Source organism: Arachis ipaensis, chromosome B3 (genome assembly GCF_059453495.1).
Source record: "Arachis ipaensis isolate K30076 ecotype BB chromosome B3, ASM5945349v1, whole genome shotgun sequence".
Taxonomy (NCBI): Eukaryota; Viridiplantae; Streptophyta; class Magnoliopsida; order Fabales; family Fabaceae; genus Arachis; species Arachis ipaensis.
This window is the reverse complement of record NC_142438.1, coordinates 27,059,152-27,073,648: the sequence shown is the minus strand read 5'-3', so window position 1 is coordinate 27,073,648 and position 14,497 is coordinate 27,059,152. Positions and strand designations below refer to the sequence as shown.

At 34.6% G+C, this 14,497-nt stretch overlaps 1 protein-coding gene across 2 annotated transcripts; it reads right to left on the bottom strand.

Annotated features, from left to right (window-relative positions):
- Positions 1 to 210: 210 nt before the first annotated feature.
- Positions 211 to 14,489, bottom strand: LOC107630141 (pentatricopeptide repeat-containing protein At4g04790, mitochondrial). Of its 2 annotated transcripts, none has more exons than XM_016333200.3 (16): positions 13,985 to 14,489; positions 13,573 to 13,632; positions 12,784 to 13,428; positions 12,080 to 12,259; positions 9,776 to 9,840; positions 8,837 to 8,944; positions 7,146 to 7,259; positions 6,523 to 6,618; positions 6,160 to 6,258; positions 4,359 to 4,478; positions 3,094 to 3,198; positions 1,810 to 1,974; positions 1,610 to 1,740; positions 1,424 to 1,502; positions 981 to 1,198; positions 211 to 894 (listed from the first exon to the last, which is right to left on the bottom strand). In XM_016333200.3, exons 1-16 carry the CDS (start codon positions 14,151 to 14,153, stop codon positions 708 to 710), a joined length of 2,541 nt encoding a protein of 846 aa, XP_016188686.1. In that variant the 5' UTR covers positions 14,154 to 14,489; the 3' UTR covers positions 211 to 707. The 2 variants fall into 2 exon arrangements, with proteins under 2 accessions (XP_016188686.1, XP_088364597.1); XM_088508471.1 differs by having other exon boundaries at positions 9,776 to 9,816; positions 13,985 to 14,442.
- Positions 14,490 to 14,497: the final 8 nt, after the last annotated feature.

Below are 14,497 nucleotides of genomic sequence, written 5' to 3'. Positions count from 1 at the left end.
TATAACTTTTTGTCATCAAATAATTATGATAGATTCATAGATCCAAAAATGTGTAGTCAGTCTCGTTGTCAAATTGTATCATGTATTGAAAACTGGAAAGTTTCCATATTATTCAAACAGAACATCAAAATAGTTATGATTCTACGCTTAAGTGGTGTAACTTTTATACCAAGGGTCATAGTCTATTTGATCAGTTATATTTCTGGAATATTACTAGAAATGTTTCGTTAGTAAAATATAAGCAGAATAATAATAAATGGTTAGAATAATAGTGACTTCTTGAACATTCCGTCACCAGAAGGTATTAAAGAATTACAAGTGATCTAAAGTCTAAACTGGTGATACTTGGGAAAATAAGGTGCCTTCAGCTTTCATATTCTTTCTTTAGATGAAAAACAGAACTTCAACTATGATGGGGGATCAGAGTTCCAATTCTGTGCAAGACATGGTCATGGATGTTAAGCTTTCATCCTTTGTAGCGCAGTAACCACCTTTTCAAGCTGAAACTGAAAAGGTAATCATATGGGGTTGGTTTAACCATGGAAACTTGGGATACATGAGAACCCAATCAAACCATTCTGAATCTGATGCAAGCTAAGCATGGACAATATCAGCATGATTTGATGTAACTAAATTAACAAGAAATGCACCACCCTTCTGACGAGCATTTCTTAACCAATACATAAAAATTATCTTAGAAAGAGAACTCAAGCCTCTCGTTTTTCTTTCTTTTTTGTTACTTTCGTTTTCTTCTTTGCCACAGAGGAAAGACCAGAGTATGTTTCTTGACAGGCTTTGATGATAGCAGATACCTCGCTGTCATCTTTCGGAATTTTACTTAGCATAAAGTTAGCAGATCTATAATCTCCCGATGCCAAAAGTGCTTGATACATCCTACAACCACAGAAGTCGTTAGTCGTTAATAGCCCCAGCAATGAAGCAGATGGAGTTATAGCACTGGAAACTTTTAAAAAACGTACCTCAAATAACTTAGCACATTGTATGGAAATCCAGCAACCTCATATTCTCTCCAAATCAAACGAGCATTACTCAAATCTCCAGCATTGGTGCAGGCACTTAGAAGAAAATCAAGACATTGCCGTGAAGGCACGAGACCAAGCTCGTTCTTGACTGCCCAAAGCAAGTCTAAACCAATCTGCAAATTTGAGGACTCGGATGTTGCAATTGCAGCAAACACCTATATATACATGAACAAATTTGATGTGACTGGCTCCAAAAAGAGCAATTGTCAAGACGAGGTTTAGGACCAAACCCCTCATTTTACAATACTTTCATGATCCATCACAGGGTAGCCAAAAAGAGTTTCAACTTTTTCAGAATTGAATTAATAGCCAATGGATCCATTTTTCCAATATTGAAAGCAACCTTATACAAATTATGTTGGGAGGGAACAAGAACTCACTTCATCAAAGAGAACTTCCAATACTAGTTCATCACTTTCAAACTTATCCTTGAGTTTCTTGAACAAGTCAATAGCAGAACTGATTCAAAATGCGGTCACGTATAAATATAAGCGCATTACACATTGCAATTTAATTACAAAATGAATGAGAAATCAAATAGATACCGAAGGGGAAATAAATTAAACCTTAGATGCTTGTTGTGAACACAATATATGATAACTCTGAAGCAGCCATCGACCCAATAGTCTAGATCACTCAATTCTGTAAGTAGCATAAGCATCCCATCCAACTCTCCTTTGAATTTGGTGAACTCTTCCTAATATGTCCCTAAATTAGTTAAAGAGCTGAAGAAAGATAAAGCAATATTGTGTATTCAGAACCTTACGATAAGACTTATAACAGCTTTTGGTTCCAAATTGTATCCAGCTTTATTAATCTCCTCATATACTAAAAGTGCCTCGGACAACTGCCCATGTGATGCAAGAGCTGAGACAAGGACGCTCTTGATTTCATTTAAGCTTTTTGCTGGTATGTTCGGATCCAAAATGACCTGCAATGTAAAACAAATTTTGTTTAGTTGGATATTTGAAATTATATCAGATATTTTATCTATAATAAAGATTCTATAAGATGATGCATAAATGATATTAATAACTACTGTATCAATATCTGTCTACTTCTATATGCAAACATGAATTAAGGAAACGTTTGAAAAATAAATTCGGTGTAGAGAAATCTAGGTTTATTTTACAAAGTTACCCTTACTAATGCTCTCATTCTTTTTTTCTTCTTTCCACCTACTCCCATTTATTTGGGGTATAATTGGAAAGACATAATTAATATTATCTAGATTTCTAAAACCAGCAGTTTATTTGTAGAAAATTAAAATTTCAAAAGTAGACAATTATTCCAACATGGAAGTATTATAAAGAATAAAAAGGAAAGGTGAGAAAAATTGTTGCATATTTACATTTGATGAAGAAATCAAGTTTTGCTATTTTTAGTATTACTGGGTAAGCAAATATTTTGTATATAGAACCTGCTGAAGCACTTATTCAAAGTTCATCTGCAAGAGCTAATTCTACAGTATTTTATAAGCAAACATCATTTTACAATAAGTAAAATTGCATGCCTGATGTTATATTGCCAATGTAAGAAAAATATTGCCTGTGAATGGAAAGCAAGAACCATATAGTTATTTGGAATATTTGGAAGACAAACAACTTCAATCAGCTAACTGAATGAGGAGGATATGGTTCATGGGGGCAGTGAGGAAGCAGACTTGAATGGCCACATTATATCTGTCGTTTTCTTGTTCTTGGGTTTTATTCCATGATTTTAGTGGAATTATTCCAAGTTGTAAAATTAATGTCTAGGTTCCTGACACTTTTTTTTATATTTGAGACTGCAGTTGCTATAGAATTTTAGTTTTATTTATCGCTGTCCAGATCTTCCCTTCCCTTCCCCTCCCCTCCCCTCCCCCCCCCCCCCCCTTTTCCTTTTTCTTTTTTTCTTCTCTCTTAAAAGGACTCCAAGGTCTCGTGCCTCAGAAAATAACTTCATTTTGGTTAGATAGAATTTACTTTCAGGAAAATGCAACATGGAAGATCAATCAGATATTAGATAACTGTTGTTGCACAATGGATATACATCTCTCCTTCACCCATACCTGTTTTGCCATATCCAATTTGCCACAAGCTGCATATGAATTAATAAGGGCCATAAAAATCGGTTTTGCAAGTGGGATTTTATATTGCTCCATTTCTTCACGATACTGCAAAAATTATTCAAGTTAGCAACCTATAAAAAAGATAATATACAGATTGGCTAAGACCTTTTGTTGGACAATACAGTATGAAAGAATCAAGGAGACCTAAGAGGATTACCAAATCTGAAGACTATATAATTGAAGTTTCTTAAAGAAGCAGAAGTTCCAAGAATAAGGAGTCAGGTTCCATTAAAACAAACAAAAAAGTAAGTAGAAGCTGTCAAGTTATAGTTGTGAATTTTAGAATGCATGTTATAACACTGAGATACAAAATTCCTAGTAAACTTAGGATTTTCACTTACATATTATTGCAAAATTGATTTTAAAATTAAAATATTTTTTTGTTTGAAATAAAGAATATATCACATAACATCTTCACAGTATCTTTTGAATATAAAAGAGTGTCAGTATCTTTAGAATATAAAAGAGTATCAAATATCATCTAGAAATAGTTTTGATTATATGATTATTTCCTTATTTAACTAGGAATAGGGTTTTACCGTTATTATAAGTAGAGGTTAGTGATCCTCTCTTATAAAAAATCACAAAATAATCAAAACAGAACTTCACTTCATATTATTAACCTATTACTTTTCTCTTTTCCTTTTCTCCACCTAGACCCACAATCTCAACATTTTTTTAACATCATTGTACAATTCAGGACATCAAGCAACTTGAGTGATGAAATTTCAAAAACAACAAGCCTCAAGCATTCACAAAGGAAGTGCAAATAGATTACCTCATGCCTAAAGGAAAATTGATCGTGTTTTTCTATTTCCATAAAGCAACAACAACAACACCACTTTATCCCACAAGGTGAGGTTGACTATATGGATTAAACAACGTCATTGTATTCTATCCTATATATCATGTTTATAGTGGACGCATAGATCTTTTTTGACTACCCCGTGCATAGTCTTTTTAAGTCTACTTCTACCTTTCGCCACTTGTCTATGTTCCATCTGCTCCACCCTCCTAACCAGATACTCTGCCAATTTTCTCACATATCTAAACCACCTAAGACAAGATTCTATCATCTTTTCAACAATAGACACTATTTTAACTTCCTTAACTAAGATGGGGATGTTAATACACACAAACACACAAAAATGATCAAAACTTGAGAGATACAGAGGCAATGCCATCATACAAAAATAATCTTTTACCTTGATTATATCCTCTTCTGTTTCACAATTACTAATCAAATAGCTGAAAGTCTGTACATCAGGATTAACATTGGCATCCTGCATGTGCTTGAGGACCCTCAAAGCACCACTGATATTTTTCTACAAAAAAAAGTGAAAATAAAACAAATCAAAGTATGGTGAAAAAGGGAGCAAGTAATTTGAAGAAAATAGGAAATGGATTAGAGGGAACTACTCAGAAGAACAACATCCAAAAATGCAGGGGTAAAGAGAATAGAAAGGGCTCTCTAATCCAACAGTAGATTTATCAATATATTATTTAAAGAAATTTTATAAAAGAAAAGAAGAAAAACAAAACAACAAAACAAAAATGGATGCTAAAAGAAACCAAAATTAAAAAATATATAGAAATCAATACTAAGAGATCATCTGAGGTACTCTTTAATATTCTAAGATATATTGCGAAATATTCTATGTTTTTATAACATATAATGGAGAAATTAAAAAATTTGGTTTTTTATTTCTAATATTTCTCCTGAATATATAGAAATCAATACTGAGAGATCACCTGAGGCACTCTTTAATATTCTAGGATATCTTATGAAATATTCTACCTTATTATAACATATAATGGATATTACCAAATTTTGTTTTTTATTAGTAAAATTTCTCCTGAAACTAAAGCATACTAAGCTTATGTTTGCTCCAATCAAATCCTAAAAGGAAAAAAAAAAGGCATAAGTAAGCCAGGATTGCTTCGAACAAAATAGGCCAGACTAGAAATGCTACCAACAAAGTCAGACTAGAATTGCCAGAAACGAAAAAGAACTAAATGGAATTGGTTGTAAATCTGCCAGAAAATTGTGTCCAGTGGTAGCAATAGTTGACAAAATGGGTAATAATTATCACTAATAAGAGGTTGCCAAAATGATTATATGGCACCAACAATGACCAAAACTAAAGTGATGATACTGTTAGCTGAATAATCAGTGCAACATTCAATTGCTAGAAATAACTTGTGGCCACACATGACTGGAGAAGCACTTTAGAGCTGTATCAACCTGTTGGAAAATAACAGGACTGCCAAAAAAAGAAATCGAGACAGTAAAGAATTGCTAATGAATAAATCAGGACTGTGTAGAATAAAGAACTAAATTAAAACGAATCAGGACCATATTACAGTAAACACTGAGGTTGTATAAGACTGAAACTAATAAGCACTGCATGGGAGTGCCAAAAAATAAATTCAGGATGTTCAAAAGTGCCAAAAACAAATAGTAGGAGCTCCAAATACGCAGAAAAAATGCCAGACAAAATGAGAAGGACAGCCATAGGCCATAGAATACAAACCACAAGTGAGGTACCACAGAAATCAAAGAGCTCCAAATAGTAGGAGCTCCGCAGTAACACAGTGGCCACAGGTCATGGAAGATAGTACCACTTTGATAATAAGAATCTGAATAATAAGATACGTTGATATGTTGTGATATTGTGTAACAGTGGTGTAATGCAAAATACAAAGCACTACACTGATTATAACATTGATAACAAAATCCTAATCCTAAATCTTATCAAACGAAGACATAAATCATGAAATATAAGGAAATATAATGTGTAATACAAAGGATATGTTTGGTTGCAAGGTAAAATTAATGCAAAACTTTTCATGAATGAGCTCAATATGTAATTTTACACATTAAGGTCATCCATGAAAACATCCACTCCATGTCTCCATTTTATCCCCCAAACACCCTTAACATGTATAATAATCAATAGGAGAAGTCTCAAAGTGAGAATAGAGATATCCTCAAAAGAATGTCACCTCTCGAAAATATCCTGCCATTATAGCATTGTACATGGCGGTAGTAGGTTTGAAATTCATTTTCTCCAAGTCATCAACCATCTTGTATGCACCTTTAAACTGCATCATAGAAAGTAATTGCAATAAATTTTAATAGAAGTCAACATTTATGGCTAGCGATTGACCAACCAAAGAGACCACATAATTGAAAATATATATGAGTATATGTGTGTGTGTGTGTGTGCTTTTTTCTATAAATTATATAGAATATATATGAGATCTCCCTATTCTATTAATAAGGATTTATCTAATATAATACCAATCTAGTAATATCAATGTAACCATGCAAAAAAAAGAAAGGGGGGGCGGGGTTGTACAACTTACATCTTTCACCCTCACGCAAAAATTTACCAAACACCTACATATTTCACCATTCAACTTCAAATGGAACCGCTGTATGATAGAATAGATCCGGTAAACCTTGAATGTTGAGAGAGAGAGAGAGAGGGTTAAAAGAGAAAAGGATAACTGTCAAGAAGGCTTAAGACAAGTGAAAGTCGTTACAGAGAAAATTTTAACATCAAATAATTAAGCTCTGGTGAAACATTCAGACTTTTTATGTTATAATAGTTCTGTATGCGTAATACAGAAATGGAAAATGCAAGTATAACGAAAGGATGTTTAAGTTGCAAGTCTTGAGATTTTGACGAAATACAAAAAGTTCATTTGGTTTGTAACACTCCTCATCATATTTGATAATGGTGGCTGAAAGTAATCAAATCCTATAAACCATACTATCCTTTTTATTATAAAATGTTTTTTAAATGAAATGGGCTTAATTAAAAGCAAAAGTTCACTTGTCTTTAATCTTTCTCCCCTTTTATAAAAGAGGAGTGGGGCACAATTTGATAGTTATACACTCAATCACTTACTACAGCAATTGAAACAGTATGGACGAATTGCGAAGGGAGAAAAAAGGCAGAGCTGTTGCAATTAATCTGTCCTACCAAAATATGTTCATAGGTTTCCTCACAAATGTGTAATATGGACTGTAACATCCTAGTTGACAATGTAAAGCCTGCTTCACACATATTATCAACAAGATCAAGTGCAACATCAACCTGCATTGAAAGTTAAAATTATCACCAAGGGAATTCAATTTAAATGCATGCTCCAGAGAAGTAAGGATAACTCTATCAAACATACAAACATCAAGTTAGAATATCCCTAAAACACATTATGATCTTTGAAGTAAGAAATGTAAATAAAATAGGTAACAGAAAAGTACCATTATTTTAGGATCCCATTTAGTACATGATTTAGTTACCATTAGTAAGAGTAAAGAGTTACTTAAGAGAGAGTTAGTTAGTTAGTTAGATATGATTAGTAGGGGATCAGTATGAATAAAGAAAATAAGGAACACAGAAGTAATTTTAATCACTCGGTGAGCCTTTGGAGAGAATGTGGAGCTCTCATTCTTCTACATATTGTACTAAGGGGTTTTCCTAGGAGTAATGTTCCTTAGCACATAATTAAATTTTCCTAATTCTTGTCTTCTCTAGTACCAGTTCTAAGAGGGGAAATCGACCAAAAATTGCAAAGACCCCTAGAGAGTTCAGCTTCTGGCAAGAGAGTCCAAACCCATGTAAATATAGCAGCTAGAGAAGAATGAAGCTTTCAGTCATATTGGTCTTGGGTCACTGGACTTGATTCAACACCAATGGAGAACACAATTTGGGTCCATGATAGAAAATGTTTTGAGATATTTCTATTTTGGGGCCAAGCTGAAGAGGAGAGTGGAGCTCTCAACCTTCCAGATATTGAACTAAGGGGTCTGGCCCAAATTCTATGGTTCATTAACACACTATTCACTAAGGATTTCCAAATGCACTGCCTTTGCCTAATTCTTGTCATATCTGGCACAAGTTCTACCATCTAACAAACATCTTTAAAACGCTATATTTTACTAGGGATGGTAGAAATTAGCAGTTGGTACTTTGACTTCAAAGCAGAGCACTAATAATTACACTTGCAAATTCTTCAAAATCGGAAGCAACTGGTTCAAATCAAGCAAAAAGAAGAATGAGTTAACTTTTGGTAGCCAGTGGGATGGTGGAACATTATCAGCATAAATCCAATTTTGAAATTGCAATTAAGTCTTACCGACATTCAATAAAAAATTAGGGGTAGAGAAAGACCTAAAAAGACTTTGAATAAGGTGGTCAAGAGAGATTTAAGCATAAATGATTTTTTTTCTTGGTGGTAAAGCATCACTAGAGAGATCTTGGTCAATATCACTTTAATTTTTTTCTTTCTACTCTTTCCTTATGAATTTATATCCTTTTGACAAGACAAGCCCTCAAATGTCAATAGATAGAACAAAGGAAGAACCGGTTGTGGAACTAGTGGAGTTATGACAAGACTGAAGAATAAATTATATGAAAAAATTACATTATTGAGTGACTCGTTCTTTTTAAATATATGAATAAACATATTACTATTTCATCATCTTGTCCAAAGTTTGTTCTTCATATTATGGTCAGGCAAAGGATGATGCCAAGAGAAGTGCTTTAGTGCACTCCAAGGGTTCTAAAGGTCTTGTTATCATTTTCACTCTACCATCCTTTTTCAATCTGATGGACAAGCCTCTTGTAACCAAATGATACTCATAATACTAAAATGAAAGAAGTAGCTGTACCTTGCCTATATCACAGCAATACATAATCAGCTTTTCATATGATGACGATGAATGTAAAACTTCCAATAGATCATGCAAACTCTTGAATTTTGAGATGATATCTTCAACCTAAGAAAAAAGAAAGAAAGAAAATTTTCTTAAAAAGAAATTATTTTAGGAAATGTTATGCCAAACACCACCTTTGAAACTGAAACTTCTGCCCAGATCTCTGAAATAAGATCACAATTTATTAACATTTTGTGATTAGGGGCATGGGAGAAGCCCATTTCCAGCAGCACCCAACAGTTCCCCTCATGCCCTCAGAAGTATCTACCAACTTTCAGCAAACAATTCTGCATAATATATAAATTGAATAATGCATATACTATATAACTGGATTTAATAAGATATGATCACTTCGGGGGATTTATATCTGCTCAGACACTTATTAAGGTACATATCCGTCCACTGTTCAACTAGCATGTGTACCACTTCTTTTGCCAAAATCAGTAAAAGTGGGCAAAAACGGTTTTAAATCATTTTGCATGCACATCGGTCATTTTATAGATATGGAAAATGGAAAAGTTTGTTTGTCCCAGGTAAAATATACGCAAACTCACGGTCACGGACCAACTAGATTTATATAACATTCACAGTGACTCAAGTCTCAATTATCTTGAAAACGTAAAAGTAAAAACATAGGTCAAGGACTTCCGTTTCGGACATGTTGAAAGATTGGAAAACTATGCTTTATAGATAATTCTTTCTTTTGCTTTGCTTTTGGAAAGGGATCTCTTATCACCCAATCTTGTCTTTCCCTTTCCTCCTCTTGATGAAATTTTTAAAAAAAAAAAAAAAGAGGGAAAAGAGGAGGCAGAAAGTTATAGATATGCCGACAAGCCTCCTGACATCACACAGCATCAAGGACATTACAAGAAGCATTCATGAGAAGTTCCTCACCGCTAAATTTGGAGTGCTAACAGCAAAATCAGCAATGAAGCCTGAAATATCATCTTCATCAAAATCTGCATTACAGAAAAAATGAATAACTCTAACTACTTACAAAAGACCACCATTAAGGACAACTTTGTAGAGCAAAACACAACTCCCTAGCTAAACAAAAGTACAGAACCAGAACTCAACAGATTCAACATCAACTCATTCTTTCTGCTTGGAAACAGATTTCTAATGTCTTAATTTATTTTGGCTCAAACCCTATTTGGTGTTTAGAATTTAACTCATAATTGGAATTGAGCTTCTGAATCCAAATACTTGAAATGCCTATTAGAGATGGTGTGCCTTTCTAATGTTTGGAGTTGGTGCTCTAAAAACATGCTTCCTTTGGTCAATCCATCAATCTAGTTGCCTACATGGATAATATTGCCATTACATGTAATGATTGTAAAGGCCAAAAGAGATAGAAAGTAAACAATAAAACTAGAAGAGATGGGGTAGGAATGAACTAGTGTGAAATCACCCCTTCCCCAGTTATAGAATTATACTGGAAATGCAGGAAATTATAGAGCAGAAAAACACTATGGTAGTGTTAGATAGACTCCCATGCTCTGTTCCCCATTCTGTCTTAGTTCTACCTTCTCATTATCCCTTTTTCCTCTATAGAGCAAGAATCTCTCTCTCATCCCTAACAGAATCGGCCCAGGATCACACACCCATCCACTAACTCTTGCACATGGCCTAATTAGTTACACAAGTGGTTCCCCACCATTTGCACTTTTATGTCTCCTATTCATGCTAGTAAAGGAGGAATTCTATTGGCCCCCTGTTGCTGCCTCAATAGAATCTTCTTTCTTGCTCGCACCCTTCTCAGAGTATGTATTAGAATCATACAACAGGATTAGGTGCAATATTTTTCACAGGATTGAAGTAGCTCAATCAAAAACCAAAGTTGTCATATCTCGAAGAAATATGTTTCTTGATATTTTGGACAAAATTGGGAATGGTGGGTGACACTCTTGTAGACCCAATATTAAGCTTCAACCAGATCAAAGAGATTTGAACAAAAGAAGATATCAAAAGATTTGTTTTATGCATTACATGTATAAGCAGAACATCTTTAAGACAGACAACAAAAGCAGAGAAAAGAACAGGTTATTAATGAAGTGGAGTTTTCAGATTCTATAAATGTCTGACAGGGGAAAACCTCTAAAAAATCGTGAGTTTTACACCAAATAGAGGACAAATATCCAATTCTGCCCAAACTTTCTTGTCCATGTGTTTGCTATCTAATATAGTTACGCCCCAACCAAATACACCAATTAGTGGCACAGATAGCACACTACTGCAAAGATTTGGCTTCCTTCCTCCTCCCAAAACCAACTTACCTAGTCAACAAGAACTGCTCCAGAGATCTAGAACACCCAACACGTAAATATATAGAATTAGCCATAAAACAAATATCCAACTGATTCTAAACTAGCACTGTACATAATATATATATATATATATATATATATATATATATATATATATATATATATATATATCATGGGAAATAGTCTTTAATGTCTTCAAACCCACAATGCATCATTAGTGTTAATCTATTAAGCACAACTGCCCAAATAAGCGATTTAATCTTTAAGGAGCTTTGGACTTCCAATGGATGTATCAAGGCAAAAATGAATTTAGATCAAAGAATGGGCTAGGAAATTGAAAGTAAGATTTGAAAGAACATATTCTATCAGACTGTGAAGTACCTACTCCTTAGGGAAACCAAACATTAAGAGCTAGCTGTTACGAGGGAAGAGCTAATCTCCTTAAATACAACATCAAGCATCCCATACTACCCAATATTGGGCTTTGGGCACCCCATAATACCCAAGTACCTAACACAGACACAAGAGACAAAGACCTATTACCTAGACAAGGAGACAGGATGACAAAGTTAAAGAGACCCAAGAGTAGGTGAATTCCTAAACATGATAAAAACTCTGGATTGAGAAGTTGTGGATAGAAGATGACTACGTGGTTAGCATAGTATGATCTATACCCTCAATGTGTTGTATATTTTGTCACTATCAACATAATAACTACTTAAGCAAGTGCAATAGTTGGATTATACTTGATCAGCAGTGAATCTGTGTATATATTAGTACAAGAGAATCCAAAACACAAAAAGGAAACAAAAACATGCATGCATACATACTAACATACACATGTATAAAGACTTCTTTTTAAAACAGAACAATGATCTTCTTCTTGTACTATTTTAAAGGAGCTTAATTAAGTATAAGGTCATAGTCATACCTTGTGCTCTCAAATCCAAAAATAAATTCTCGGCAAGAGATTCCAACTGTAGCCTTCCTAATGATTGAAATACACTTGCTATAGATTTTGCAGATGAAAACATTGTTATGTCTATATTTTTCAACACATCTGTAATCTGGAACTTCAGATCACTTTCACAAAGAGCCAATAAGTAATTTTCTGCAATAAGATTTGTTTCCAATTAACGTATGTTAGTGCCATATGTAACAAAATTCCTTTTACAATGGGACGTCAACATACACAATAAGCGAAATTGCATCAATATGTGTCAGGTTAGGCTAGGCACAATCACTTCTATTATTATGAAGCTAGATGGTAGCTATGTCCTGGGAATACAATTTAGCATGAATTTTCAAACCATGTTTCTAATATCTAAGATGTGAACAAAGACTAACTTGTTAATTGCAGTACAATGGCAAAGCACACCCATGTCCAACAAAGATAACAAGTTAAACCAGAATATTTAGTATTTCCATTTCACAATGCATGGCACACAATCCCAAATCAAATGAAGAAGGATCTCTTGTAAAAAGCATCAACATAGTCTCTACATTAAAATAAAGCAAATCATGAATGTCCCACATGGTACTGCTAAAAACCTGTGCTGTATATTCAAAAATATGTTACTGTTATCTGAAATAAACTATAAAAAGTTCATGCACGTGAAACATAGATTCACCAACCTCGCATAGCAGCAGTGTCTTGGCCATCTTCTACGGTAATATATTCACAAATATCCCGAATCATTTCTTCATCTTCAACTCTTATCCACAGCAACATTTCATAGTAACCTAACCGTGAAACTGAACACTCAGCTCTGACCACATCAGAGAAAAGTTGAAACTCTTTAACCATGCCCATGTCTATGACATACCTAAGCAGTGGTTGATATGTTTCCTCTTCTAGCTTAAAACCGCACTCCTTCATATTTTCTAAAAGGTGAAAAGCCTTACTCAATTCTTCTATGGCAATGTATTCATTATCAGTAGTCCTTGCCTTCTGTATACTCATCTTTATTAATGCATTGAACTCTTTCACACCAGTCTCTCGACCCAGCTGACGAAACACATCAAGGGTCGTCCCTGTTCCTAGTCTTTTCGCACACATTTTAACTAACCTATCAAAACGGACATCATGGCTGAGTTTAAAAATCCATTTGCTTTTCCTCTCACGGGCTAACCCCCTCCGTTTAGTCAAAAGGTAGCCAGGAGACAGATTAGGACACCACGTTAAATCTGCTACTTTTTCCATTTTTGCTTTGCGATAGTCAACTTCTTCGACAACAGGTTCCTCTTTCACGACAACAGGTTCCTCTGCCAGAGATGGACCTGCAAAACGAAAAGGGTGCACAGCACACCCCAAAAGATTAGCATCAACCATTTTAAGATGTCTGGAAACATTCCAAATTGCAGCATAACCAAGTCAACTTTTAGCACTCCGCATTTCTCACAGTAAATTTCACAAACACTTACTGTACACTATAGAAGAAACCTCGGAAGCCGTATTATCATCATCAGGAGAATCCTCTGCACCTAAACATTCAAAAGAAAAAAACGTTACTACGAACACAACAGAGGGAACCCGATCATACAGCAACAAAAAAACAATGCATTTGATCACACACAAAGTTCAGTTATTATTATTATTATTATCCTCTTCAGGTGGAAAAACAAAAACCCAGCTACTTTACTCTATTTATTATTATTATTATTATTATCATTCTGTTTCGCTCCCTCTCAACTCCAAGAAACAAAACCCATTAATGCAACGAAGTTCAAAAGCTACTGAGAAATGAGGAACAACGGTAATGGTGGTTAGGGGTAAAAAAAGTTGAGACAGATTGGATACGGTTTGCGAATATGGAAAATTTTTTTTTTTTGTTACCTCGAGAAGGGACACGGTTGTGGCTCATAGAAGAATGGTTGAACTCAGAAGCATTGTGCTCAGAAATGGAAACGGAAGAGGAAGAGGCAAGTGCCATGGCTTTCCATGCTGAGTGAGAGCGATATAGGGTGCTGAGGGTGCATAGTTTTCTTATGGTGGAGGCGCGCATCTAAGTTCTACAAAAACGATGAACAATTGAAGATGACGGTTGGGGGTTTCGCTTCTTCTGCTCTTTCTTTTTTAGTTATAGGTTAGTTAGCGTGTGGGTTTTAAAAGGAAGTGGTTTGTTGTTGTCTTGCACTGCGTTCGGATTTCTGAAGTCGCGAGGCAACGATTGATTATACAAGTGGCTCTCTGAATGCAATTGAAGAGTGCAACTGCAAACCCAGCGCCAACAAGCACAAAACATGAATGATATTGCAGAATGGGGTGATTGTGATGGGGTGACTGATGAGTTCAAATAGAGCGACCCCGGAAAAAAGAAGAAAAAGAATTTGCTATTATTATTATTAT